The 27,990-nt window shown below is 36.1% G+C and overlaps 1 protein-coding gene across 4 annotated transcripts in view; it reads left to right on the top strand.

Moving 5' to 3' along the window:
* The window catches only part of LOC115449460 (monocarboxylate transporter 12), a 52,738-nt gene extending 25,329 nt beyond the window's left edge, over positions 1–27,409 (top strand). For 2 of the 4 annotated variants that reach the window (XM_037437726.1, XM_037437727.1), the window contains exons 2-6: positions 6,745–6,773; positions 14,774–16,417; positions 18,793–19,026; positions 21,592–21,874; positions 22,388–27,409. In XM_037437726.1, coding sequence (XP_037293623.1) covers positions 14,876–16,417; positions 18,793–19,026; positions 21,592–21,874; positions 22,388–22,569 — 2,241 coding nt within the window. In that variant the 5' untranslated portion in view covers positions 6,745–6,773; positions 14,774–14,875 and the 3' untranslated portion in view covers positions 22,570–27,409. The remainder of the gene's footprint in view (positions 1–6,744; positions 6,774–14,773; positions 16,418–18,792; positions 19,027–21,591; positions 21,875–22,387) is intronic. The other 2 variants (XM_037437724.1, XM_037437725.1) reach the window with 1 other exon arrangement.
* The last annotated feature ends 581 nt before the right edge of the window (positions 27,410–27,990 follow it).

The raw sequence follows: 27,990 nt of genomic DNA, 5'->3' as shown, positions 1-27,990 counted from the left end.
ACGCTTTGATGGTTATTGGTGTGCGTATCTTGAGCTAGTTTGCTATCAGTTACCAACTTGTTACTGGCTTTCTGCTATAATAAAGAATGTACATTTTTATTATGAGACCACGTGTCTAGACTGATAGAGCGTAGAAAAAATACACGGTATCAGCAATACCATTGGTTTCCCACTTTATCTTGTTACATAGAAACAAGTTGTTATGTAAACAAAGAAATTGCATTCATAATGTTGATTTAGCAATCAATGTTAATTCATTGCTAATAAAGGAAGCGTGCAACTAAGTTGAAAGTACTGTTTCTTCGTTATCTATTCTGTTGCTTAGGGTACTTTACTGTAAGATATTTATTTGCAATTTACCTCTCAAAATATAGGATGACCGATGACGTATGACTATCCTTCAAATTTGATTAGTTTCCTCAGTTTGTTATGCAATTGCTTTAGTTAATATTTATATCATAATGGCGTTAGCGCATAGCTGTTGCAGCGTTCATATAAAAGTTGTTATCCAGGTCGATATTTCCAGAGAAACCATGAATTTTTTGAGACTAAAAAACTTTCTATCTCTTTCTCCCATCCATAAAACAGCTTCAGTTACTCACGCAGATCGGTGTTACTTTGCTGCTTGAAAGAAGGGCCAACTAAAAACCACACACATGTATGTTTTCGTAAAGAACTATTCAATGCATCCTTGAAAACGTATGGGTATAGTGTACAAGTTTCGCTTTTTGTGTGTGACCTATTGATTTCATAATCGCGTTTCATAATATACAACGCGTCATCAATAATTACTTCTCGGAACGAGGCGGACGTTCGTGCACAAGGAAAATTAGAAAGGAGATCAGTCATAGATAGGTCATCCACATTATATAACGGCAAATTTTATACTTGCTGAGGAAAACAATGTAACAACAGACGTCAATTTAGTATATTCTACGGTTTTGTCAGTTTTTTTTTAAATATAACCCAAAGACGCGTCGAACAAGTCTTCATAAACAGCACCAACTCTAGACCTTCACATTATCTGAACATCGTTTATTATATAACCGGAATCAGCCTTACTTATTAATTATGGTATCGTAAAAAAGTGTTTTTAACATTAAAATTATTTAAATTTTGTTCAATTCCTACAAATGGGCGGCGAGCCATGTCGTATGACGTGGAATGCAGGCACCGATAACCACTGCTCTATCGACATATGACCTATCGATAATTTTTTTTACTACACCAACCTTAGACTGTTATCTGCAATGGTGTACTCGTATTAAGCAGATAATGTAACGCAAAACACGTTAAATGTGTGAATGAACTTCCAGTGGTTGGATTTGTGCGCCTGATAAAATTAGTTCCGGCTCCGAGGACCAAATTATTTTTATGATATAGGCTCTTTATCAGCGCATGAGTTTCTGTTGCATGTCTTATATGTGGATCATCAATTTAATGGTAACATAAGTGCGAATTACTGAATTTTGTGTTAGAATAATGGAATTCCGGCGGCCTCTATGGTGATAAGGGAATATATAGAACATAGAGAATAGCCCATAGATTGGTGACTTAAAGACCTATTTTTAAGTCTTTCCAATACCCTCTCTTCATGGATGGGAAAAAACTGACGTTTATTCCCCAAGGGCGTAGCAAGTTTTGAAATCAGGCAAGGCAAAATCTAAAATTTGTATCCAGGAGGGAACAGCGCATATTTCATGTAGGTAATCCCAATATTTTGATACGTACATACAAAAGTATGTATTTGTGCTGAATCGAGAGGGAAAGCTCTCCCCTACTCCGTCGACTACATACCTACACCTACGCTGATTCCCTTGGAAATTTAGGAATCCTTTCATGAGGTGGTTATCAATTGGCCTTCCTTGGTTGTTCGTCTACCTCAAATTAGTTTATTATGGCGCTGTTTATTGCATAGTAAAAAAAATAATAATTGGCACAAACAATGAGCTGTTAACAATTTTGCGTCAATTTTCCTCATTGTAATGTCTCAAATTCATCATCATTTACTTCACAACGCGGTGTGTACGTTTCCAAATAGAGTGTAATGTATAAGAGGCATGTATTCTTTGCTAACATAATTCTTTTGTTTTGCCAATTTGTTTTTATATGCTTGTAGATGTACTACATGTATTTAAGTTTATGGATGTAAAATATTATATCCTTTGTTCAACAAATTAATATCAATATATTTTTTTAATTGTGGTCTCATTGTTGACATATGATCATTCTGCAAATGTCAATATTATAATTACCATATATTAATCATTTGAAACAATTTGTGAATTTTAGAACGAGTGGTGCGTCTGAGTGTTACGGCCTATCGCTCATAAACATTAAGAATAACATCCAGATCTTTCCATTTCTACTCTTACAAACTTTTCCATACACAAATGACGTAACATGGTAATGTCGTACTAATAGCCAATAATCCTATTATTTATGAGAGCATATTTATCTTGCTTCAGATAAATAGCGGTGAATTGGAAGTAATAAATCTGTCCTACAAAATGTTTTTCAAATACTACGTTTTATATTAAACTAAGTAATCAATTTTGGTTTGGAATAATGCATAGTATAGTCAGGAATTCTATCACCTTGTTTCCTAAATTAAAGTAGATATAAATGTAAAGTGTTTTACAGTTCTACTGTGAATATTGTACTAACGAATTAAAAAAAATTGGAACACCTGTTACCGCATGGTGTTACTGCAACATTTGCCTGCGATGCTGCGGTTAGTTCAGTATTTTTGCCTTTATTCGCAAACATAAGTAATAACGACTCGCGGAAAGTTTCCTCTAGACCTCGGTTACATAATACCTCTGAACCCTGGCTTGCTGCCAAATCCTCTGGCAATGTGCTAAGAGGAGATACACCTTATCTCAATTGTGTATAGGTGCCATTTGGATTGGATGATCTGTCGATAATGACGGTAGATGACCAGCTATTGGGGCGTACGTTGCGATTTTAGGTTACCTATTATAAGTGTAGGCACATCGCAGATAGCATAAAAGTCGTACTAAGAATAAATTTATACGATTATTGTTTAACGGTGTGGAAGAAATATTAATAAATTTTTTTTTAGACACGTCCCTTATTATTATTTATTAATCAATTGAATTAAAACAAACATAAAAGATATTTGATCTTCCTTTTAGTTAAACGGCTTCACATTCATTTCCCATAAGGCTTCTGTTCCATAAGATTTTTCTTTGGGTTCTTGTATAGGTCTTCTTTGGAATTCGATCGAAATGTAAGGAAGCATTTAGCCAGGCCGGTATAATTCCGTTGACATTGGACAGAACCGGTACCTCGTTGGTCGACCTTATACTTGAACTGCATTGTACCTACATAGTACTTATCATCAGGTGTACTACAAACACTTTGTCGTATCAAGACAAAGTGGATAAATTTTCTAAACAGTGCTAAGAAAGCACAAGATTAAAGGGTAGAGTGCAACGGCTTCATTCTATCAGAATTGTTTTTAAATTGGTTAATGCGTCGTATATCAGATAGAATTGGCGGTGGCGGCCGGGCAGCGAGTGACAAGCACGTGACAACATCCTCTTGTAGTAACTGGATAATGAGGGTTGGAGCAACGGTGATCGCACGTGGCGCCGGCGTCTCATCACCAACCTGTCCCCTGACTGGGGAAGGGGACTTTGTATTGATTGGCCTGATACCTTTGCTTTGATGGGAATATTTATGGTTTTGAGAGCTTTGGAATAAATAAGTAAGAAGATTCGAGTAGTTCTTTGCTAAGGCAAGAAAAGACAGAGTCAGTAGCTAAATGACGCTATATTGATTTAAACGCACGCTCTTTTTATGCAAGCCCAATGCTTATTTTGTGTTTGCGATATATAAGTTAGTCATAACTTATAAATAGTGAAATTGAATTCATATCTTTTAAACCAGTGATGTTGGTAAATTGTTTGGAAAATAATTTTCGATAAAAATCTCATCCCAATAGGGAAGATTTATTATTTAAAGTTTTGTTTTGAGTCGTTGAGAACAGGTTTCTGCTACAATCTGGTAGAACGAGTAATATACTTTTTAATAATCATTGTTGTTAAATGACTTTAGTTTTCAACATTTAGCAGGAAATATCCGAATTACGAAGACGACCCTGGCACTCATTTCTTATTCATCTTTACGGGGGGAATGCTCTGACCCCTCATAATCTAAACTACTGCAATTGCAACCGCGATCGTAACGCCAATTGAAGTAGTTTCGCTTCCGTTTCCCGGTACCGTCTCGGTTTTTCCTGTACTTATCGTTAATACTTTCGAATATTCTGGAAGTTTCTTTGATCACATTGTTTTTGTTTCGGTTGATAAACAGTCTCGCTCGCCGACGCGGTCAAGGCTGTTAAGCCAATGTCCGCTGTCGATTCACATCGGCGATTGTGTATTATCAGCAAAGAGCGAAACGTATTGGTCGATTTTCTGTGCATTTCCATAGTTGGGTATGTTTTAGTTATATAGTTGTACATGGGCGTTGGAAATGCATTGAGAAAAAATAATCTTATATAAAGATTTTATTTTATGTTCCAAGATATTGTTCCAAAATGTTAAGCAAGCTGAAGTTTGTAGAATTTTCTTCCCATGTAAAGTAAGATGAATCAGTGCGAGGTGAATGTCATTTATTTAAAAAAATATATAAATTTTGTAATTTCTTTATATGTCTATTTGAACGCTGAATTACTTTAAGAACTCGGAGGCTTGGCAAAACTTTCTCCTTAATTCTCGAAATTCTATTTCCACCGATATCATTGCGTCGTTGTTGCAAAACATACGGATTATTTATAACGTATGACGCCTAACGTCTGGATGATGGCCAGCCGACGCGGTTGCGTTCCGGTGGATTGTTGATTAGGCGGTATTGCATATTTGGTATTATTTTTGGTGGTTAAAATGGTATATTTGGACTGTTGCACGTTGTTAATAGATCATAATAAAGTTAATTTATGGGACTTTAAAAAATCTGAGAATGATTAATTTTCCTTCGACGTGTTGGTGGTTCACACGGAGTGGTTCCTGATATACTTTGGGTACTGCACATTTAGTAATAAACCCGCCTGAGTTGCTGGTTCGGTAAACTCGAATTTCGGGGTTAGCCAAAGTAATATAGACCGTCATAAATTTGGCTACCGTTGAGAGTAGCAATACTTCTCTTGGACATTATATTTGAGCTACATAGTATAAAATGAAAAACGACTAGTAATTCGGAAGTTTTCCAACTGTTATAATACGTAAATTACCGAATAGAATCCGTGGTGGAGGAAGTCTCGGCTATAATGTTAAACGTACGGGCGACCTTCCCGACCAAGGTGAGGTGATCGCGCGCCTCGGCTAAACATAGAGCGATACTGCTCAACCACTCTGGTACATGACAGTTGCGATTATCGCTTCCTCTTCGCAAGTTACAAGAGTTGTAATTTAGTTCTGTCAAAATAAACTTGGAGAAGATATTTATGAAGACTAAAAATTGCAATTTTGGGCTATTCAGGTGTCTTTTTCGAATAGATGTATAATTGATGTATTTAATTGGCAATCGAAACAGAAAGCTCACAGTTCTCAAGCCTAAGACGTTACCATGAGACAAATTCATGAATAATCGTATTCATTTTCTGTATACAAACTAACACGGAGTTTTAAATGTGGTTATGATCGCCCGTGAACAAATATAGGCCAGAGGAGCTACTGACGCGTTATTGACCTTTAAAATTGAATAATTTAGAATTATTATTAAGTACATACTATAATGAACTGGTTGATCTGTTGCTATGCCGTGGTCACGTGTTTGATTCACATTTAAATTATACGTCACATATCAAACGATTTATTATTGGAGATTAACGCCCGTGTTCAGAAACAATACTATGAGGTCGCACAGTGGTCCCGATTACACAGTGTGGGCAATTTCATAGTTTATTTGTCTTTTTTTAGTCTTGGTTATCTGACAACCAACTGACGTAGTTGTATCTCAGTATTATCCAATTATAGCGCCTTGTCTACACTGTGAAGGCTGTCATTTCCTCAGCACTGAGAAACAGACTTATCAAAGCATTTCTAAGTAATGTTATTGAATACAGACCTTAGAATCCGTTGTTGCTATAAGGAATTCGTCACAAAGCACTTTTCCCTTCTTTTAATGAGAATGTCATTGGCTTTTATAGGCACCAGCAACGCATAAATGTTAATAACTAATGCAATCAATTACAAACACAAAAGATCTACCAAATAAGAAGCACATAAATCAAACAGTTGTTTTGTTGTGTTTGTAAGTGTTTGCTTTCACAAAAAATGTCATCGTGACCTTTAACCCGTCATGACTTGTCAAACAGCTACGCGTGTGACGGAAAAATAACCTTATTATGTAGTATATAAGGTTATAATCCCGTGACACACGCAAATGTCATGTAGCTGTCTTGGCTCGCCGGCGAGCCACGAGAGACCAAGAGTTAAAAGAAGCAGTGGCCTCTGCAAACCTTTATCGATACACAACTTTTTATATTTTGTTACAAATTGTAGGATAAAAATCAATGTGCGTTTTGTACGGTTCGTTGCAAATAGTAATTTGTATTGGGACTATTTCTTATCTGTTTTGTTTTATCATTACGTTCAATAGTATAGTTAGTTATCTTTATTTAATAAATATGACAATTTTATTCGGTAAATTTATTTAGTTTTAGATAATATCGAATTTGGATTTCGATTCTCACCACGTTTGTTTTCGTTATAGGCGGACCACCGACGTCTTCTGGTCTGATGGTAAGGCTAAGTTGTTCTTCTTGCCATTGTATAACCATTTTCATCCTGGTCTCAGGATTCTTTCATTTCGCTGGTCATAGACATCATCTTCAGCATGCTCTCATATCCACCTCAATCCATTTAGTTTTGGATCTTCTCGATTTACCATCAGGTTGAGTTGTAGTATTGGTCCTCATTATATTTCGACGCCATCACATAAGCCCGAAATATCGCAAAGTTATTACATGGTATCATTGCTAAGATCGTAATTCGTCATTGGAGCTTTGTCTATTTTATTGAATAACAAATTCTATAAATTATGTTCATGATAAGCAATATATTCCAAATGCTTTTTTAAACTACATTTCTGTTTATCAAGTTATATGTTTGTTTAATAATATTAATGTTGATAAAACAGCTTGAACATGATTCTAATTATAAGTTAACGTACCACGTAACTTTGGCGTGATGGCGGTTTAAAACATAATAAATAGAGCTAATAAGAAAATATCCAAATACATATACGAACATTAATTAGACTAAGTACTAGGCGTACATGAAATACAAGCTAACCTCATATACATCTGGCGTATTTTGCTAGCTATCAGACAAGCCTTACCCGCATTGCACCAGCGTGGTGGATTTTAGTGAGTCGCGTATCGAACTGTTAGAGGACATTTTTCCCAACGATGAGATATAAATAAGCCAATAAAAACAATTGCCAAATTAACCCCGTGGAAATTCTAGACTTACTTAATTGTATTTGAAAATCTACTTCATTTCTAGTATCTAATTGCACTTCAATTGACAGTGACTGGCATTAGTAAATTTAGCATTGATATGCTTTAATAAGACAGTTATCTGAAACAGATCTGGCAATCTGGCGCGTATAGTGCGATGAACTTCTAGCGGTGCCAGACTGACTGTATAATTTGCTATGTCGACGGACTCGGCAAGCTGTTAGCCGAAATTGAATTCGGCTTCTTTCTGTATACGCAGTAAATGTAGCCAATCTGGTTATTGAATGAAAATTTCAGATGTTAAATTGTTATTTGAAACAGCGATAGTTTAATAGAATAAATTGAGAAGCGAGGAGATGGAGGTTGCTCGGTTGATTACCAAGGTTTTGGTGCATACCTAAGACTTAGATATAGCATGTCTATTCGTGGTTCATTATTGGTCATTCTATTTATAAATATATAATATTTTTGTGAAATCTGCATTCTCGTGAATTTTCGGCAAAAAATTCGATTATGTGAACATTCTACTAGCATGGAGGACAATGTATATCGACGTACTTTATTATAACGGTATAAACATACTTACAATAAAACAAAAAAAAATACCAACATTCGCAGGAAAGTTTGCAACTGCCCTAGGCTGGTTTAGTTACAGGCAAAAATTTTCCCGCTTCGAATAACCGCAGAAAACGTAAACAAGAATTTAGAGTGTTCATAAAAAATGCACGTAGGGTGAGTGGATTCCGCCATTTTCATTTTGCATTGCCCCGGGTGCCTCGTACAAATTACGTTTGGCTTCGGTCCCATGTCGAATTCGGACCTGGTGCTAGTTAGCGCCGAATTGCGGTCTCGTTTATTACATTGTACTCAAATCCCAGAGGTGGGATCTGAAACTCCATTTAATTAATTATTTTCAGTCAATTTTCGTTTGCGTGTCCGTGAACGAACTTTGATCGGATAAATTGTTAGTTTAAATATTACTGTGGTATTTTTCAGAACATGCAAATGTGGAGTGGTTCACGCTACGATGGTTTTGTTTAGAAAATGCTGTAGGGAAATTATGTTTGAACATTGACCTTTGAGTAAACTAACTTAATAAAAATTGAATATTTACATAAGTTAGAATAAAAATCAAAAGTATTATTAACCCATGCTTTTATAAAATTTTAACGTTTATTGCAGGACATGCCTCTCTCCAGCGGCGCATTATTTTTTATATTTTTATGCACTTTGCCTTGCTTCTCGTAATGTGTCTTGAGTTGGTGACCGCTCTCATGTACCACCGTTTGGCCTTAAGTGATAAGTCTTAATTGATTGCGGAGTATCTCTATTTTTTAGTACTTAGGTCTGACATGATAAATAATAGTTTAAAAATTGGACATCACATAGTCAGGGACTATTAACATAGCTAGCAACTTTTATGTCTTAAATCCTAAGTATTGAGCGCAGACCCACTATCATGTTACCTTTCTTGCTTATTTTTTTTACAAAATTTATGAAGTAACCTCTAACGAATCAATCATTCGACATTAAAATATTCTTACAGGAAATGTTATTTGCGTAATCTCAGATATTTATCATCCTAAGTCATTACCACATACGCGTTGTTTTGCTCGTTCACGGTAGATTTGGCAAATGTGCTCGTTTACTGGCTTATTGTATGAAACACCGCTCTAGCGAGATGTCATAAATAAGATTGTATATGGCTGGTGGTAATTCTGGACTTCCTTTCCCGAAATGTTATGGAATGGAAACAGTATTGGTTTGTGGTTTTGTGACATTCACGTGCATATATCCATCGAAAAGTTTAAATTCTAGGAAGCCGATATGGACAGTTTTGCGTTTGTGTTCGTCCATTAAATAATAATTAAATAAATGATTTTATTTTTGCACAAACTATAACAAGTAGAAACGTATAAGTACATTATTATTATATCCATTGTTTAAGGTTATGGAAAATCCATTTTTTTTTCAATTGCTACGTACCCGTAGTATGTATGCAGCTAATCAACAACAGCTGTCCGAAACAAATTGACATTGTGAGTTTTTAAGCGCATTGATCATTTTTCATCAGCCGACTACTCCTTCTTACTAGCCCGCCAACTTGATATTAATTACAAAAATCTCGCAAACCATGCATTAAATATAAAAGGTTAATCGAGAGAACATTAATGCAGACAGGCCCATTCAGTTAACCCTGTTGGTAACCAGATCAGCGCCACTGCCGGGGTCTACCGCGCCCCCTCTGTTTATTAGCCCGAGAGGATATCAAAGTGGATGCTGGCTACGAGCTTTTGAATTGTTTATGCATTTGATACGTGATTTTAAATTTTTTATAGGTCGTGTTGAGTAGGCTTAAATTTTAAATTGTATCGATAAGGTAGTGTATCGGTTTGTTGAGTTGAAAATCGTATATTCGACATGAAGTTCATGTCTTATGTCGAAAACTATAAGACTTTCGGACTTGGAAAATTCAAACCAAATAATTATGTATTTACGATTGGTGCAGTGGGAAAAAGAGTTTAATCTTAGCTCTAAATATTCAGAGAAACCATATCAAAGGAAAACAAATACTGTGATATTTTCCTCGGTTAACTATAATAAATAATTCCTGCCTAGTTTACGACATGTAGCATAAACATTACCGACAAATCGATTGTTATTCTGATTGTTATACTTTTTCTCTTTGATCTTACAGACTTGATTACGAATAAGAAATTCTATTGAAGGTAACTGATTTTGCATATTATTACTGTGCTGGGGATTCTAGAAATGTACATTCAATTTTACTTTCTTTCTGGTATGCTAGCGTATGTAGTTATAACCGACTTTTCCAATTATGCTATGAAGCAGTTTGTATACTCTATGATGCTTAAATTTGGGACATTGTGCCAGTGAAATAGCATGAGACTAACATATAATGTTTTAGGATGTTACAATAGTAGAATTTATTAATTTTACCAACTTATACTACTTACAGCACCATTATTCCAATGCCGTAGTATTCATAATCTATTTTCAACCTAGTCTTATTAGTATTTAGTTTTATAAATGGTTTGCAAAACAAAACTGAAGCGGCGATGGCCTAGTTGGGTGTGTAACGGACTGCCGAGACGAATGTCCGCAGGTTCAAATCCCAAGGGCACACACCTCTGACTTTTCTAAAATCATGTGTGTATTCTTTGTGAATTTATCGTTCGCTTTAACGGTGAAGGAAAACATCGTGAGGAAACCTGCACATCTGAGAAGTTCTCTAAAGGAATTTCGAAGATGTGTGTAGTCTACCAACCCGCAATAGGCCAGCGTGGTGGACTAAGGCCTAATCCCTCTCAGTAGTAGAGGAGGCCCGAGCTCAGCAGTGGGCAAGTATATAATACAGGGCTGATATTATTATTATTATTATTAAAACAAAACTTGGTAATTCAGTTCTGGATGTGTGTAATTACTTTTTATATGCAATCGTGATAAATTTGTGGTAATAAATAGTTTTATATAGTATTGTTTAGTGTACTGCGCTTCTATGAAGAATTTTCAACCACTCATATATTTGTTACTAATGTCAGAGAAATGAAAAAAAGAGCCTAAAGTGTAAAACAAGAGTAATCAATGTTCTTTGTGTAAGGCTCGGGGGATAATGGGCTTGCTCTGTTATCGTTGGCTATTTCGTATTCGCATTGCGGTATTTTATCTGCGGTAACTGACGACATTTCAAGGGAATTTTGGGATTTTTTTTAGGAAATAAATACACACAAATTTGGTTTTAAAGAATATTCAAGGACGAAAAATAAAAATGTGAATAGTTGTTATTTTATTTCAATATACATTTAAAAAGGATAAGTCTATTTATACAAAATTCTACCCTAAAATGAAGTGCTAACGAGAGCCCTAGAGAGATTAAAGTCAGACCGCGGAGGTGGGCGGTGGGAAGCACGTCTGTGGGCGTATTAGCCACGGACCCTGATCCTGTGACATTTCGACTCGCCGAGCTCATTGGTAACTCGTTAATACTAATTGGATCAAGTTCGAATCTCTCAATCCGGCTCGAAGGACCACTTTCTGCAATTTATTACTTTATTTTTCGCGTCCATGGTTTTATTTAATGAACACCTATAAGTACTTATATGTATGGTATACTTGTTCTTTTTTTTCAATTGAATGTCAAGCAAATCGGTTTGGCTTTATCATAAGGAAACAAGCAAAGGACAGTTAGATAGCAGATCAGACAGAACAGATCGTCAATAATAATCACTGTCAATGAACATCTACCCTCCCAATGGAATTGTGCGGCCGATAGTGACTTTTAAAAAGCCATGTGAAGGTAGGCTTTCGGAAATTTCACTGATTAAACGATTGAACAAATTTTTTTCAGCGTGATACTAATGCTAAACCTTGAGTGAATATCGCCAATCGATAACTTTACATAACTGCCCAATTCAATACACATAAAGCTCATCCAACTCTACAAACGCTAAATCGCTTGCCAAAACAGGTCTATGCGGGTTAATTGCCTAGCAAATAAAGTGAAAACGTTGCTCACCATCCGTGTAGTCACAAAAGGCCAAACACGAGAGCCGCCGCCATTGTCCGCCGGGTCACCTAACAATGGGCCGTTTAGACACAGCCGTGTTGCTGCTGCAGTACACGGGTTTACTCGTCAGTTTTGAAGGTTGAGTTTGATTGATGGTTAAACATGGAAAGTGAAATATAGCATGTGTTTTAATTAGGTTGTCTTTTAGTAGATAAATGTGATTCTGTTGTAAGGTAGACGCATTGATTGTTGTCTGTATATGAGAGAAGGTAGAAAGATGCCGATTTTAGGATCCAATGTTAAAGCGGCTTGAGAAGTATAGTTCAGCGTTGATTTACGATCACAGGGCTGAGACCTAACGTTTATTAGTAATTCAATCACAATCAAAACTTCTTGATTGCGCTCCTTGCTTGTCCTGATATTATGTGTTAACAAGATGCAATTAGTCATTCAAATTTCTGAATGTTGCACTTTCATCAGTTGACTATCTTGTAGATATTTAATGTGATATAAAACTGACATGAGAATATTGATGCAAGGCCATTTTCACAGTTTACCAGATGACTACGGTCCCGATTAAATGTAAAGGTTAAGATGTTCTCCACACTAAAGAGTCTTGACATTTTTCCACTAACAAAGTTCTTTTAGTGACTTCTTTTATGACTAAAATGGAATAGTCAATAGTATGTGGTTGCTTTATTAGTTCATAATGAAAGTTTGAGACAGTATATACAGTTATAATGAGGGCAAACGAGTTTCGCCGCTCCTATACGTAAAAATGAACTTGTTAATGATTCCGAAAAACTTTACTTCACATCGGCACATCGCGAACTAAAAGCAGTGTCGATGTCACGTTGTCTCGCGAAGAAAACTTTAGTAATTAACGTCATTAATGTTTGGGTAACTTTGAATACGTATTGTTTCTTCGCGGCTGCCGCTATCAACTTCAACTGGGTTGTGCTGTTCGCGGAAACTCTCAGACACTTCGTTAAATGTAACCAAAACTTGGTAATTAAACTATGTTGATCTAACTTGAAATTTTGGTATACGTTTTCTTTATTAATTCTAGGTTAACCCAAGGTTACTTTAATATAAGAATAGGTTTTTTTTGCATACTCCCTATCGAAGCCGCGAGTGGAGGCTAATTAGATTAAAAATTTCAAATGATCGTGGTCAGAAGTGTGCAAACCTTCGTAGATTTACATTCTATTAATTAGATCCTGTTCCGCGAAGGTCATTTTGAGTCGCGACTTGCGGATTCTACCTTGTGTATGAAGTAACACCATGTTATGTACTTCAAATTATGTTATTCGATACCACTTTCCATAGTCATTCGATTACAAAGTAGTCCTCTTTGTAGAAAGAGACAAAGCGTCTGTGAGAAATCTCGTCTTTAAGCAGTACGATTGTTTTATTTCTCACACTTTTTCTGATTGTATAGACAGGTGGATAGGAATATACAGCCCATATTCTGAGTATGTTTTTAATTCGTAAGTGTTTGCCAGTGAATTCTCAACTCTTTTCCTGCGAAACAAATTGCACTATTGTATGACGGGACATTGTGACTACAAAAACGTTGTACTCCTTTGTCATGATTCTTAGAACCTATTATCACTTCTGTAGATATTGATGTTATTTTTAATATGATATTTAGAATTAATATTGGTGATGTTTCTTGTAAGTGAAGTCTAATTATGCAGCATGAATTGTTCGTGAATCTTCATAATTTCCTTAAACAATAAAAAGTAATTAGGCGGTTTCTGTCTTCAAATGTACGCTCTTTCAATCTTACTGGTATTTTAACAAAGCCTTCCAAGTTTTTTTTGGTTAGGAGCCAAACTTAGTAGCATTTATTTAGTAAGTATTTGGGTTTAGAATTTTGTACTTACAAGTTATCAGGGTTTGTTAGCGAAAAGCAAAGATACCATTACAATATTCATTACTTTTACGTAATATTAATGGCCAATGATACTTTAAGAGACTAAAATACAACAACAGTGGGTTTACCTCTGCCTACTCCAGAAAAGCAAAGCTTGATGGTAAATATATATGAATAGTATAACTGTTTTTTTGACTGATTTTCTTTAACCAGCATACGTTGAAGAAAATCATAGACGTGTCCTCGCAAATAGCCCATACAGCATTTTCTAACAATTGATACCAACTGCGCATTTGACTCCACAAACACGGCGCATGAAGCTGATCCGGTGTTTTGGAGCCATTGTGGGCCAATCAGCGCCAGAGCCGAGCGCCGGATGGTCACCGCTTTGTGCCATTGTGCTGGGTGTGCAATTTTGTACGTAGGTGTCGATCGCATAAAAGATTGTCCTGGCTTTTGTGCAACGATTGCTAGGTCACTTAGGATTGCGAAGATCGAGAGTTCTAGAGTAATGGTATAAACTATGCAGATGCTGAACATGGATAGTTTTAAGACGTTGCCTTTATTGTTACGATACTGTTATTCAAATTTCATATAGGTAAAATGTCACTCAGCGTTGAAATGAAATAGCAAGTTCACGTTCATTACTTCGTTTTTCTGTGCAAATGGTATTACATTCATGCCGTATACAAAATAAAAGTATTATACCATCGTGCCTCTATCACTTTGATTTAATAGTCCTTTAGCACTTTTAATCTGACCTTCTAACCTTTTAATTTACACATTTTTTTGATATAGTCTATATATAAGGGATAAATATAATAATTAAATTTTTTTAGTTCCTAAATTAACGTGTATGTTTGTATTGTTGCAGCATGAGGTCACGAGGGTGGTGCGGTGTACGCATGGAAGCCCGGCGTGGTGGTAATTCCGCGCTGCAGCCGCTGCGCGCGCAGTTCCGCCGCGCTCTGCCGGAATGGACCGCGCGCGCCTCTCGCCGCCGCCGCAGCTCGCGGACCGTCGGCCGCTCCAAGGAGGACCCCGCGAAACCCAACACGCAGCCGCGACGTCGGCACCGGACGCCTTAAGCGACCGCACGCTGCCCTCCATCCCTGAGTCGGAGCCGTTGCTCCAGACCTTACCAGTCGTTGACAATGCCGGCCGCAAGCATAATGGTCGCGCGCTTCACGTGCAGTTCGATGCGCAGTCGCCGCCCGCCGCCATCTCCGTCTCCAGCTCCAGCTCGAGCTCGTCAGACGATGAGGACTTGTCGATCGCGGAGGCGCGCCCCCCCGACGGAGGTTGGGGCTGGGTGGTCGTGTTCGCCTCCTTCATGGTCAATCTTATTGCCGACGGGATCACTTTTAGTTTCGGCGTGTTCTACCCACATTTCCTCGAGTACTTTGGCGAGGGTAAAGGCAAGACGGCCTGGATCGCCGGCATCTTCATGGCAATGCCGTTGCTCTCTGGGCCCATTGCGAGCTTTTTAACGGATAGATACGGATGCCGGAGAATGACGATATTCGGTTCGCTGCTCGCGGCTGCGGGCTTTGTTATATCAGCCTTTGTAGATAATATGGAGACGCTATTCCTGACGTTCGGTATCATGGCCGGCTTCGGACTGAGCCTGTGTTACGTGGCCGCGGTTGTGATAGTCGCGTATTATTTTGAAAAGAAACGCTCGCTGGCGACAGGCATATCTGTATGCGGGAGTGGTATAGGAACATTCATATTCGCGCCATTAACCTACGTACTGCTGGACGAGTACGGATGGCGCGGAACTACATTAATATTAGCTGGTCTATTCCTAAATATGGCTGTGTGCGGATTGTTATTCCGTGACCTTCCGTGGACGGCGACGATGAACGAAGAGAAAGCTAAAGAAAGGAAAAGGAGACGAGAGAGAAAACGCAACAAGCGGTTCGGTTCCTCAGCCGATAGTTTCTCCGACAGCAAGAGTAGCGCTGCGGGATCAACGAAGGTCGCAGACTCGGCCGACATAGAGACGGTCACTTCACCGATGGTGCCACAATTTAGTTCCTTAGTAGATTTACCAACATTCATGACCGGAGGAGAAGGTGTTTCCCTCGAAGTTTTCGAAATGATGTCGAACAGGGGTAGAGCGTACGCGATACTCGCCCAAAATTACCCCGGAGTGATGCTACCTTCAAGGAGTTTTAGTGATAGTGGTAGGTTACACGAACAGTCTCCGCCTAGAGCCATGATGTCGCCTGGAGCCGCGTCTCCAGGGGCGTTGTCGCCAACATCAGTGCCGCGAGCCCCGGTGTCAGGAGAAACCACCTCAGCTCCGTTGAACGATAAAGCAGCGTTGTCTTTGTGGTTGCGAAGGCAAGCCACAGCCACTAAGAAACCCCCAGCGTTCCTCAAAGACCTGAGGGTTCATAGACATTCGCTGACGTACAGAGGCGCGATGCTGAACATCAACAGATATAGGTTGAGAGCCTCGTCCTGTCCCAACATCTTCAGGAATTCCATGACAACCATTGCTAAAGAGAAAGTGAGTAGCTAAAGCTATTTTACAATTTTTTTACACCTTAATTGTAAAGTTTGTTTTTTTTAACTCCTTTGTGTGTACACATGCTACCATTTCAGTATAATAGACCTAAATATAATTTTTGAGCTGATGTGACCATACATGCCTACATGCAATAGATAAAATATTTTCTTTAGCTTTTCTACAATGATAATTTTTATCAGACAAAATATAATACCGTCTTACAAAAATGTATGTTTTAAATATAAAAAAAAATGTGGAGTTAATACTTCTATAGCATAAACAATAAAAAGTCACCTCACTGATATGCTCAGGCTGTTTCAAAATCGCATACAAAGTCGTTTTTATGGCAGGCACGTTTCTGCAATGTTTTCCTTTAGTACACTTGTGTTTGTTCTAGCTTTAAATTGTAGTTAAATAGCGGCCATGAATCTTTATGTTTGCATGAAAACAATTGACGTGCAACCTGCTTAATAACTTGCATTACTGATTAACCGCCATTTTCAAATGATCCCAATAGCTTTTTTTAATATTTGTAATGGACCAAGGAGAACAAAGTATTTGTGACATACTTACAAATACATTATTTTGATTGGTACATTCTCAGAATCGGATTGAAGATTGAGATTGGGGTTGATTATTCAAAGCGGCTGTAAATCGCTCTTTCTTTCATCTATTAACTAGTAAAGTTTCGTGGTGTGTACACCACGAAACTTACACTACAGTGTGTACTTACAGTACACACTGTAGTGTTGCCGGACTTAAAATGTTTCATTTTGCCTATCATTGCCTTAATATTCGCGGGGAAGACGCGTTATTCCTACCACTACTGGGGTTGAGTGGAACGGTTATGTTTTCAGTAGTTTACGGCTAAATTCAAGAGTATAACATCATCCGAGCAAGAATTGGACCGAGTCCATATTCCTATGTGCTCCCTACATCGGCATACCGACCAAACCTCGCGGTGGCTTTCACCGTAAATAAGACTATCCCAGGGTATCTCGTGACACTAAGATACCGTCCCTGCGCGATGCCGCATTGCAAATCTTCTCTATACCAAGGAGTTAAGATAAAATGTCCTCAACTCTAAAAGACGCGTTCGGCTTTTATGACAGTCTAAGACCTACCACCCGCATTGTAGCCCATCTCGGAGTCCCTTAAATTGAAGTAGTCGAACGAGCAGCCCTCTACTGTTCGCCCGCGTGATTCTCTAAATCCATTAAATCGCTTCTTGCGATAGGCAGGGGTGGTTTTTATTTCTTGAATATGTTGCAAAAAAATGCAAGGTTCAACCAGCTGCTTTCTAATTTAAGAGGATACCTTTGGAAAACCCAAAGGTGTGCACCGACGCATTGAGTATCACAGCTTTGATCTATATCTACGTTTAGGAGCACTGTTATAAATGTCATATTCGAGTTGATGTATACATTCATAACAATATGAAGTTTTGTTTTCATGAAGGAACAGTTTTGCCTAAAAAAGTTCACTGACCGTGTTTTGTGTATTGTTTGGACCCACATAATCCATAAATGAACATACATGTGCTCTAGATTTTCGTTTGCGTTCTTGGGCTATATAACCTTTATTATATTATTTACACAACTGATGGAATGAAATGCTATAAGCATGTGTTATAATTTATAAATATGGCTGAAGTAACATCACAATTTTTTTAAGGAATGTCACTTTAATAATAGTTTTTGCTCGCGGGTTTTAGGTTTACGTTTTTTCCCGGAATGAAAAGAAGTCTATAGTAGTTCTATTAGTGAAGGTATTTTCAAAATAGGTTAACAAGTTTTTGAGTTTTTCCATTACTAAGAAACATGAGGAAAAATGATTATTTTTGTTATTGGTCTATATTCAGGCACAAAGGCCAAACACCGTCCATACAAATACACGTAAAATTTCATTTAAGGCGATACCTCAAGGTCCATTTTCATACATTTTGTTTCACCTTTAATCTGGGTAACTAAACAAGTATTGGCAAGTAAAGAATTTAAATTCACGTCTAGTTAGTGATTAGTTCTCGCAGTTGAAAGAAAAACGTAAAAATAATTAATAATCATGGATATTTCGGCCTTTAAAATTTAATATGACGAAATTTTACTAATCACTAACTAGACGTGAATTTAAATTCTTTACTTGCCAATACTTGTTTAGTTACCCAGATTAAAGGTGAAACAAAATGTATGAAAATGGACCTTGAGGTATCGCCTTAACCTAATCTTTTTGGCGTCAAATAAAGTAAAACCAATTATTTTATTTTTATGAAGAAAAAAATAGTAAGAACACGAAAGTGTTCTATTCAGCTACTTATGTGGGAGACTTTACATAGTCTAAATTGCAAAATATACTAACTCTTCAACCCCCCATTCCAGGTGCAATGGTACGCCGGCCTCTGGGACTTCTGGGACCTCGCTGTCGACGTTCTGGACTTTTCCCATCTTCTGAACCCTGCGTTCCTGGTCTTCACCATATCCAACTTCCTCCTGTACATGTGGTACGACGTGCCGTACGTGTACATCGCTGACAATGGACTGTCCATGGGCTTCAACGAGTCACAGTCTTCGATGCTGATATCCATCATAGGGATCCTGAACATGTTTGGAGAGGTGAGTGCAATTTTATACATACAATAGACGCGAATTGCCCCAGTGGTATAGTTGTTACGGTACGACTGGGGTGGTGTAGAGTTCGACTCCCCGGTCGGGAGAACTGATATTCGGTGTTTCTATTCAGTATTAGCCTGGGTATAGAATTGTGCCCACTATGGCGATAGGCTCGCCCCTATAAGATTATGGGACGGAAAACACACGGCAGAGGGTATGTGCACATGCTGCACATCTGGCTGGGGATAGAAGGCGCGAGTCTCTGTGTCTGTGTGTTCAACACACTCATTCTGTGGGTAGGCAGAGACTATTACGGGCTATATATAGTCTGCACTGTTATAGTGCTGACACACCCATTTGCCTTTTTCAGTCATAGGTACATATATTTATGTATTTTTATTTAGTATTTTTCGTTAATGGTTTGATTATAATGTTTACTTATTGTATTGTGATGTTCAATATTGTTTTTGATGTGACAGCGACTAATGTAGATTCATGGACGGATTTATTGTGTCGCCGATAATATCTGCAATTGTATGTCATATACGAAAAAGTAATAAATTAAACACGGAATACTTCAAACAACAATTCATTCACAAATAATAATCCATCCTAATTCGTAATCTGAAAACCTTTGGCTTAAGCATATCTCATTCGTTATCTGTAAACTAAATATGAATAATGCCATATTATCGTCTGTTCGTTTTACAACACATCACTTGAAGCGATTAGATTATTAAGAATAATCGATGTTTTATCGACGTTATCGATATAACATGAGAGCCGATTAAAATATATCGATGCCATTTATATTATATTATATTTATACTTCTATACTATTATATAAACCTGAAGATTTTTTTGTTTCTTTCTTTGTTTGAACGCGCTCTCAATCTCAGGAACTATCGGTTCGAACTGAAAAATTCTTTTAGTGTTGGATAGCCCATTTATCGAGGAAGGCTATAGGCTATATATCATCACACCATGACTATTAGCAGTAAGCATTTAATTTGCAATTAAGCAGTAATAGAAAATGTTGCAAAATTTGGGAAAAATATTCCTCTTGAGGGCTTCAGTTGCGTGCGCTGAGTTGACAGTGAAAGTTTTGAACCAAATATGTATCAATAGAAAACTTTATCACACGGGTGGAGCCGCGAGCAATAGCTAGTTTTAAATATTAATTGATTATTTGTATTTCTAGGTTTCATTACTCATACAAAAATGTTTTTTCAAATATAGATTTTAAACGATCAAAATCAACTGCAATTCAATTTTAATAGGAAGCATAACTGAGTTTGTATTCGCGAGATGATTTTTATCAGTGGCGTTGTTATCAAGAATTACGATTGTTTAACTTGACCCACATAAATCGTGTACTCGACTGATAACACTGATAAGAGGTTATACAATGAATAATGTATTTAAATTGTTATATACGAGTTTTAATTTGAGTTAGAATTATTGCAGCTCCGTTTATTTATTTATAAATTCACTTACATTAACAGTTAAACATGTAGGCTACTTAAGTAATTAACAACATAATATATCTATTAATTTCAGATTATAGACCTTAACGAATAACAGTAAAGAATTGGTTTAAAATTGAATTATGATATATTTTTTTTTTTTATTTGAGCTGTGCCGGGTCTTGGCCCAGGTTCCTTTCTAACGTTGTTCGTTTTGAAATTAAGTATGAAGATATTGAAGAAAAATCTAGAGACTTCCTCAGGTGTAAATTAATGATAAAATTATAAGTAGAAGTAGTTTTGTTAGCACCGCAAGGTGTGTGTATTGTGCAGGTGCAAATTGTATGTCTAATATCGAAATATAATTAACTATTTAATAATTAATTAGTATATTGACTATTTTATATATATATAATGGCAGAATATTAACAACTTACATAACACCACAATGAGATTGCAAGTGAATTTCTAAATCATGCAGTCTTTCAATAAAATAACACTGAATTATTTAAGTATTTATTTTATTATTATACTAAGAAATCATTGCACTAGAACAGTCCTATCTCGCAGGTTTTTTAAATACTACGTTAAGAACTATGTTCCACAACGTGGATTATACAAAGAAAGATATCATTTTCCCATCATTCTGTACATTATATCACACACTGAGTTAATGGCAGAAAGATGATCACATTATCACTTAAAGGGTGAGATAATTGCCATTATAAAGTATTGTGGTATCTGTCTGTTATGTAATTTGTTTACATTAGGAGTGCAAGCGGTAATGCACGTGTTTCGGATGTTTATTTTGAGACCGTCTCGTAACATTGTTATTTATAACGAATGCTATTAGCAGAGGGAATAGTTAAAATATTTGTTTAAAATAGAATTTATCGTTTTCTATCACTAATAATATTATTATATTTAAGTAACATGATAATGAAAAAGTAAAACACCGAAAAGTGTATATAATATTTTAAATTATAATTATCTACAATTCTCAGGTTAATGAATGAAATTGGTATTGTGTAGTTTTTTATTAATAATAATTATTTAACAACGTCTGTCGGGTCAGCTAGTAATGACACAATTGCAATTGCAGATAATCCTGGGCTGGGTGGGCGACTGGAAGTGCGTGAGCCCGACCATGGTGTACGCGCTGTGCATGGTGCTGTGCGGCTGCGTGACGACGCTGATGCCGCTGCTGCGCTCGTACGCGGGGCTGGCGGCGGCGGGCGGCGCGTTCGGCGCCTTCATCGCCGCCAACTACTCGCTCACCAGCATCATCCTCGTCGAGCTCATCAGCCTCGAGAACTTCACCAACGCGTACGGCCTGCTGCTGCTCATACAGGGCGTGGCCAACCTGATCGGACCGCCGCTTGCCGGTGAGGGTTTTGTTATTGCTCTTCGGGTTGTTTGTAATTATAATTAATTATTTTATATATTTGTTTAAAATATCTTTAATCGGAGCATTATTAAAGTTGATGGAGAATTGTTCTATTGAATTTGGTTAAAATCTTTTTAAATATATTTTTTTTTATTTCTTAATTTTCTATTCTTTTTATCTGGGTTATAAGAATATACAAACTTGTTCTTTCTCATGCCTTTATATTCGACCAATGTAGTTTCGGTGTAGCATTTTGTTCATCATGATGCATATATAACTCCTCTAGCGGAAACGTGATACTAACTATTAATATGGGTTGATTGAATGAAAAAATATATACTTAACTAACGTAAAACAGGCCGACATAATTGTATCGACTGGAAACGGGTAATCATCTCGTTATTAGATACTCTATCTAGACTCCGTTGCTTACCATCAAGTGTAGTAGGATCACTTGCCGCGCCCCTATAACAAAACAATAACTAAACACAAACATTTCCCATCATTCCAGGCTGGGTGTACGACATGACGGACTCGTACGACTTGTCGTTCTACCTCGCGGGAGTGTTCATCGGCCTCTCGGGCGTCATCCTGTTCATACTGCCGATCCGCGCATGCGTCGACAAGCGGAAGAAAAAACCAGAACAGAACGCGAATGGACAAGTCAAACAGAATGGTAAATTACCCGTCTAGATTCTAGACCACACTCTCTGGATATGACGAATATTGGTTTAGATTTATTGGTCGAAAATTTCATGAGTCGATTGCAAATTAGGCTTTTTTGTATTGTAGATCTGATGAGATTTTTAAATATTCACTATTGAAAAAAATTGCCCGTGAACTCAATGAGTTTATAATTTTAATACGGATTTATATTTGAATAATACTGATGGAAAGTATGCGTACATTTTGTATGGTTAACGAACATTGGATTCATTCATTTACTGGTCTGAAGTTGGGTATGAATGCTGTGTGGAATAACTTCATACCAGTAAGGAGATAGGGGATTTACTATATACCAATAAATGTTATTAGCCAGTGTTTAATATGAAATTTTTGGAACTGAGGTCAAATAATAATTGAATCAAATACTGGTTAACAGGTTTTGTGGTAAATCCCTTTTGTGTCGTACAGACGGATATAGTCTTTGTAGGGAAGTGTTTCATCGAATGTTTTCGAATAGTGAATTATGGAATTAAATTAGGATAGAGTACTTAGAGATGTAACAGATATTAAAAATATTGATTGCAAATCGAACCTTATACCTTTTCATATATTAACTATATTGCTTATACTCTTTTTATAATAATAATGCCTACTGGTGCTTGGAAGTCATGAAGCTAAGATAACATTAAGTATTTGTTACATCTCTATTAAAATGTGTGAAATAAATCCCATTCGATTTAGTATTGCATTGAATTCTAAAGTAATGTATTTGTAGTGATTCGAGTCTATAGGGTTAAAGGAAGTTATTGTGTTGAACTTGAAAGGTTTTTATCGTGTTGGCCATGTACCATGCAACAATACTGCAACATGACGCTCAACATAAGGCTGTTGTCAGTAGCGATGGAAATGTGACACGTTGTGACGTACGTGTCAATTGTATTGTTAAATGTCAAATGTTGTCAGTTCTCAACGCCGTGTTTAATGTTGAGCAATTTTGTATGCTTTGTGAGTACATGGCTAAGTTTTAACAGGCTGACATAGCAATTGCAACCGATAATCGTTGGTTCATTTTATACTAAGGCAATTATGTACAGCCTAACTAATAATTTATAATTTCATTCAAAATTCAACCTTTAACAATCAAATTGGCAAATCTTTAACATTTAATGAAAAAAACACGATAAATTACTAAAAGTCTCGTTCAAAAGTGGTTTTGAAATAATTGTAAGATGTTATATGTAGTGTACGAAAGCGTTAACTGGTATTTATAAGGTTTAGTGGAGTGGACGTGAGTCAATAACAGATATATTTATTACCACACCGTGACTCTTATATCAGTGGCCATAACGGTTATTTTTGTTTACACCGGTTCGTCTCATGTGACTGCATCGATTTATCATTTACCGATGTGCCCTGATCGAATAGTATTGTAATAAGAAGGCAATATGTGATTATTTATAGCGAATAATTTAAACCATAGTTAAAGTAAATTAGTCAAACGAGTCGTGTATTGGGATTTTGCAGTTGAATTGTAATATCTGTTATATCAAGCACTTGAAATAGTTTATTCTAGATTGTTTGTATACAGCATAATTAAGACGTTCGGTACATTTTTCCGATTTTTCTTTAACTTTTGTGTCATAATTAGGATTTCTTATTGTTGCGTTGCCACATATCTACTAGCTAGTGCTCGTGGCGTCGCTTGCGTAAACCTTTCCCGCTACAAAAGTCTATAAAACACTAGCGATTCATACCGACACCTGACTGCCAACGCCATCTACTCTAATGATCGGATTAGAAAATGCCATTGTTACTCATGGAAGCAAATTATGGGGATAAAAATAACCTATGTGTTAATCTAGGACATCCAAACCATCCAAATATTTTCACAATTTTTTCCACCCTTTCCTATTATTAAACAAGGTCGTCCACCATATATGTATGTATGAACGCGATAAACTCAAAAATTACCAAACGGATTTAGATGTAATTTGACATGGAGATAGTTTGAGACCTTGGGAAGGATATAGGCTACTTTTTATCTCGAAAAACTCTCACTCGTGTAAAGCTGCAAGCAAAATCTTGTTTATAATTTTAGCAAGAAAGATAAGATTCTATCCCCCAAGCAAGTTAACAGTATAGTTATTTCATCTACTGAATACATGGCTTAAAACAAGGACTGCAATTCTTATACCTTTATAAACTAAACTTGATGCTCTACTAAGTGTGTTTACAAAACAAAGATTCGTTTCGTTAATGTTACTTTGTATTAGTCTGGAGTGTATTCGCGTGGTTTTAAAGATGAAATAGATGATTATTTTGCACTGGATCGGAGGTTATGTAACGTAAGAAAACATTTTTACTGTAGGAGAGATATAGTTGCCTTTACATATAAAATATATTCAAATATATAATGGATCAGTCGATTCGGAATAGGGGATGTTGTGGGATGTGCTGAGAATTAAAAATATATGCGTGTCCAGTCACTAACAGCTGATCAAACTCGATATTTCAAATCACCTATAAAATTTTATGACAGTATGAATAATAGTATTTTTCATAAAAAAAACATTGGGTTTACTTAATTTTTTTTTTAAAAATAAAGATGTTTCGTTTGAAATCAATGTAAAGAAGCGTGTTATTTTGAAATTATTCTGCTACTTTTGTGGTTAACTGTACATAAACGGATATTAGTATTTATAAATTATATTGGAAAAAATAATTAATGCCTTGTGATTTAGTCCTAGCAAATTTATGGCATCATGATTTTACTGTAAAAATATTTTGTGTAACAAATTTGACCGAGACCACGAATATAATACAACGCCCTTCTGATATTATAGAATACTAAATTGACGCAAAGTCTAAACGTATATAATAAAATATAATAATATAACTCTAGCTGTTATAAGAAATTCATGCGCGTGAGTTGAATTGAACATTAGGCATTATTATAACCAGATCTTTAGCGATATTTCTTTTTTTATGATTCATAGAAAAATATCTCGGTACATAACCTATTTCGAACCGCGACTGATCAAAACTCTAAAGCATATATAAAATATTGTATAATGCTATGAAAATGTACAGTTCGAGCCCATATCTATAGCAAATATGTACCTAATGTTAGAGAAATAGTGAAATCACAACCAAAGACTGCCTAACGAAATCTGGTTAATGAGGTCAGCGCTGGGAAACGGAGGGGCGATGGGAGTTTCAACTTTATGTCCTTTTACTTAGGGGTGATTGTAGTGTAGCGGAAAACCACGCACATAGATTCATGCCGCAAGGTTTTTCGGTTTTGTTGTAATATCAACCTCAAGTAAAAGATGTAAGGTTGACTTTTAATTATCAAAATCAATTTCTCTTCACCACTCTGGTTACCTTCGCTGATCTATAGTTTGATCTTCCTTCAGAGTTTTATTATAGTCGGGCTGGAGTGAATTCCCTCTTGTTTGTCGTTTATGGATAGAGGGATCCTCCAGTCTTTAGTCTATTCTGAGGGCATTGAGTAAACTCGAAGAGTTATCGATAAGTGGCAATTAAAGTGATGTAAGTATGCAGTTGTAAATATATGTCGATAATTTTAGATGCTCGTTTTTTTGTTTTAATAATATCTACATTCTACAATTCTAATGAAAAAAAAAACTAAAATTATCTTTTTTTTCATGTGTAGCATGTACCAGATAATTTATTTTCACATTCACAAAAGTTTTAACTAAAAAAATGCCCAAGACATAATAAACAATTTCGTACTTACATCACTTTATAGGGAGCACGACATATATCAATTTATATGTAATCTGCCGCTAATCCTGTGAAAATCTTCGTAAATTCTTTCGCTGCATTGCCCTTATTAAATCTAAAAAACGACTGGCTCTTTCTAACTATTCATAAGTCGATGTAAGGAAACAATAGCAATAAATAGAATAAGTGGAAAACTCGCAATTATAATATATAAATTATTGCCTTCAGAATAGACATTAAGGTTTTCGGTAGATACCTATAAAGAGTTATATTACAAGTAAGGAATTATTGAAGGCATATTATATACCAAATATTGTAGATTCGGAATTAGATGTAGGCTCAGTAGATACAGTAGTTCTGATATTTCATGGTTTAATGTGATCGGTTTGAACTGCAATTAAATATTCTTTTCTATACTCTGGCAACATTTTAAATAAAAAACACAAAGTTACTCTCATATTTAATTGATAGATGGCGCTTCATACGTCATTTTTGAAAACGGAATGATTACATTTATAATTTTATTTAAGACCACAGTTAACTTCAGTCGGTATTGATTAAAAATTTGGATTGAAAATTTTTTTGAGATTCATTGTATTTAAACACCTATAATATTTTTTGTAAACAATAAAATATATTTCGGTTTGACGTCGATACATTGTAAGATTATATCTAAAACGAGTAAAATCAGTAGCATTTGAAGGTCTAAATGTTATTAGTTCCTGAAACTAAAGGATATTGAGTTTTAATATGAGTTTTGTGATTTCTAAACTTTAATCTTTCGTAGATGTTGAAATATCAATAGAAATTGAATATATCTGCCTATAACATTCAGCTACATTATGACCGTTCTGAACGTAGTCACATTACATTATTTATTGACGAACTTCAGGCTATGTGAACTCGTGACTAACTACAAACAGTCCTGGAGTCTCGGATATTTTTAATATATAAATCTGAATAACACATGACATATTTACACTTGTGATCGAATGCAGCTTCGTAGATTAAGAGATACATTATCTTGCCTTGTTGCAATTATATTTTTCTTAACGCGTTTCGTTGGAGGTCGATAGCTGTTGAGGTGTAATATATACCAAAATATAAAAAGTATCGAAAATCATAAATTAAGAAAGGCTGAGAAGCAAAAATCACATAAAATAATTATAGCTTGGATTGTTTATTGTTGACCATATTGGCCGAGTCTATGGAATTCGTATTGCGTCTATGTCAAAAAAGAACCATAGACAATCCGTTCATGTAAATGGTTTATTGCCATTTTCAATAAACGATCTTAATCGATTTTTTCGATCTTTTTAACAGATGTACCAATCAGTACAACGATTTTTGACTTCCTTTCAAATGAGTTAGTTTGATTGGTTCGTTCTCGTAATCGGATTGAGGATTGAGATTGCGATCGTTTATTGAAAACAGTATTTCCTGCAATCGATCTCTAGCGTCGCAACACCACAGTTATAGTATAGAAAGTTATATACAGACCGCTTAGCCGTAGGTATTGTTAGTGAAAATTATTTTTCAAAGGACCATAGCTACAATGTTTAATGTAAGTGTAATGAGTATATTCCTAGTTAATAATCTTTATGGACAGTGGCAGTTATGTACCACTTACAGGTGATTCTCTGTTCGTGGAAGTTAATATGTTATTTTTTTATAATTAATTTAGAGTGTGTATATTACTTT

The sequence above is a fragment of the Manduca sexta genome, chromosome 12, assembly GCF_014839805.1.
Source record: "Manduca sexta isolate Smith_Timp_Sample1 chromosome 12, JHU_Msex_v1.0, whole genome shotgun sequence".
NCBI lineage: Eukaryota > Metazoa > Arthropoda > Insecta > Lepidoptera > Sphingidae > Manduca > Manduca sexta.
Note: the sequence above shows the minus strand (reverse complement) of the source record. Positions and strands in the feature narration are given on the sequence as shown.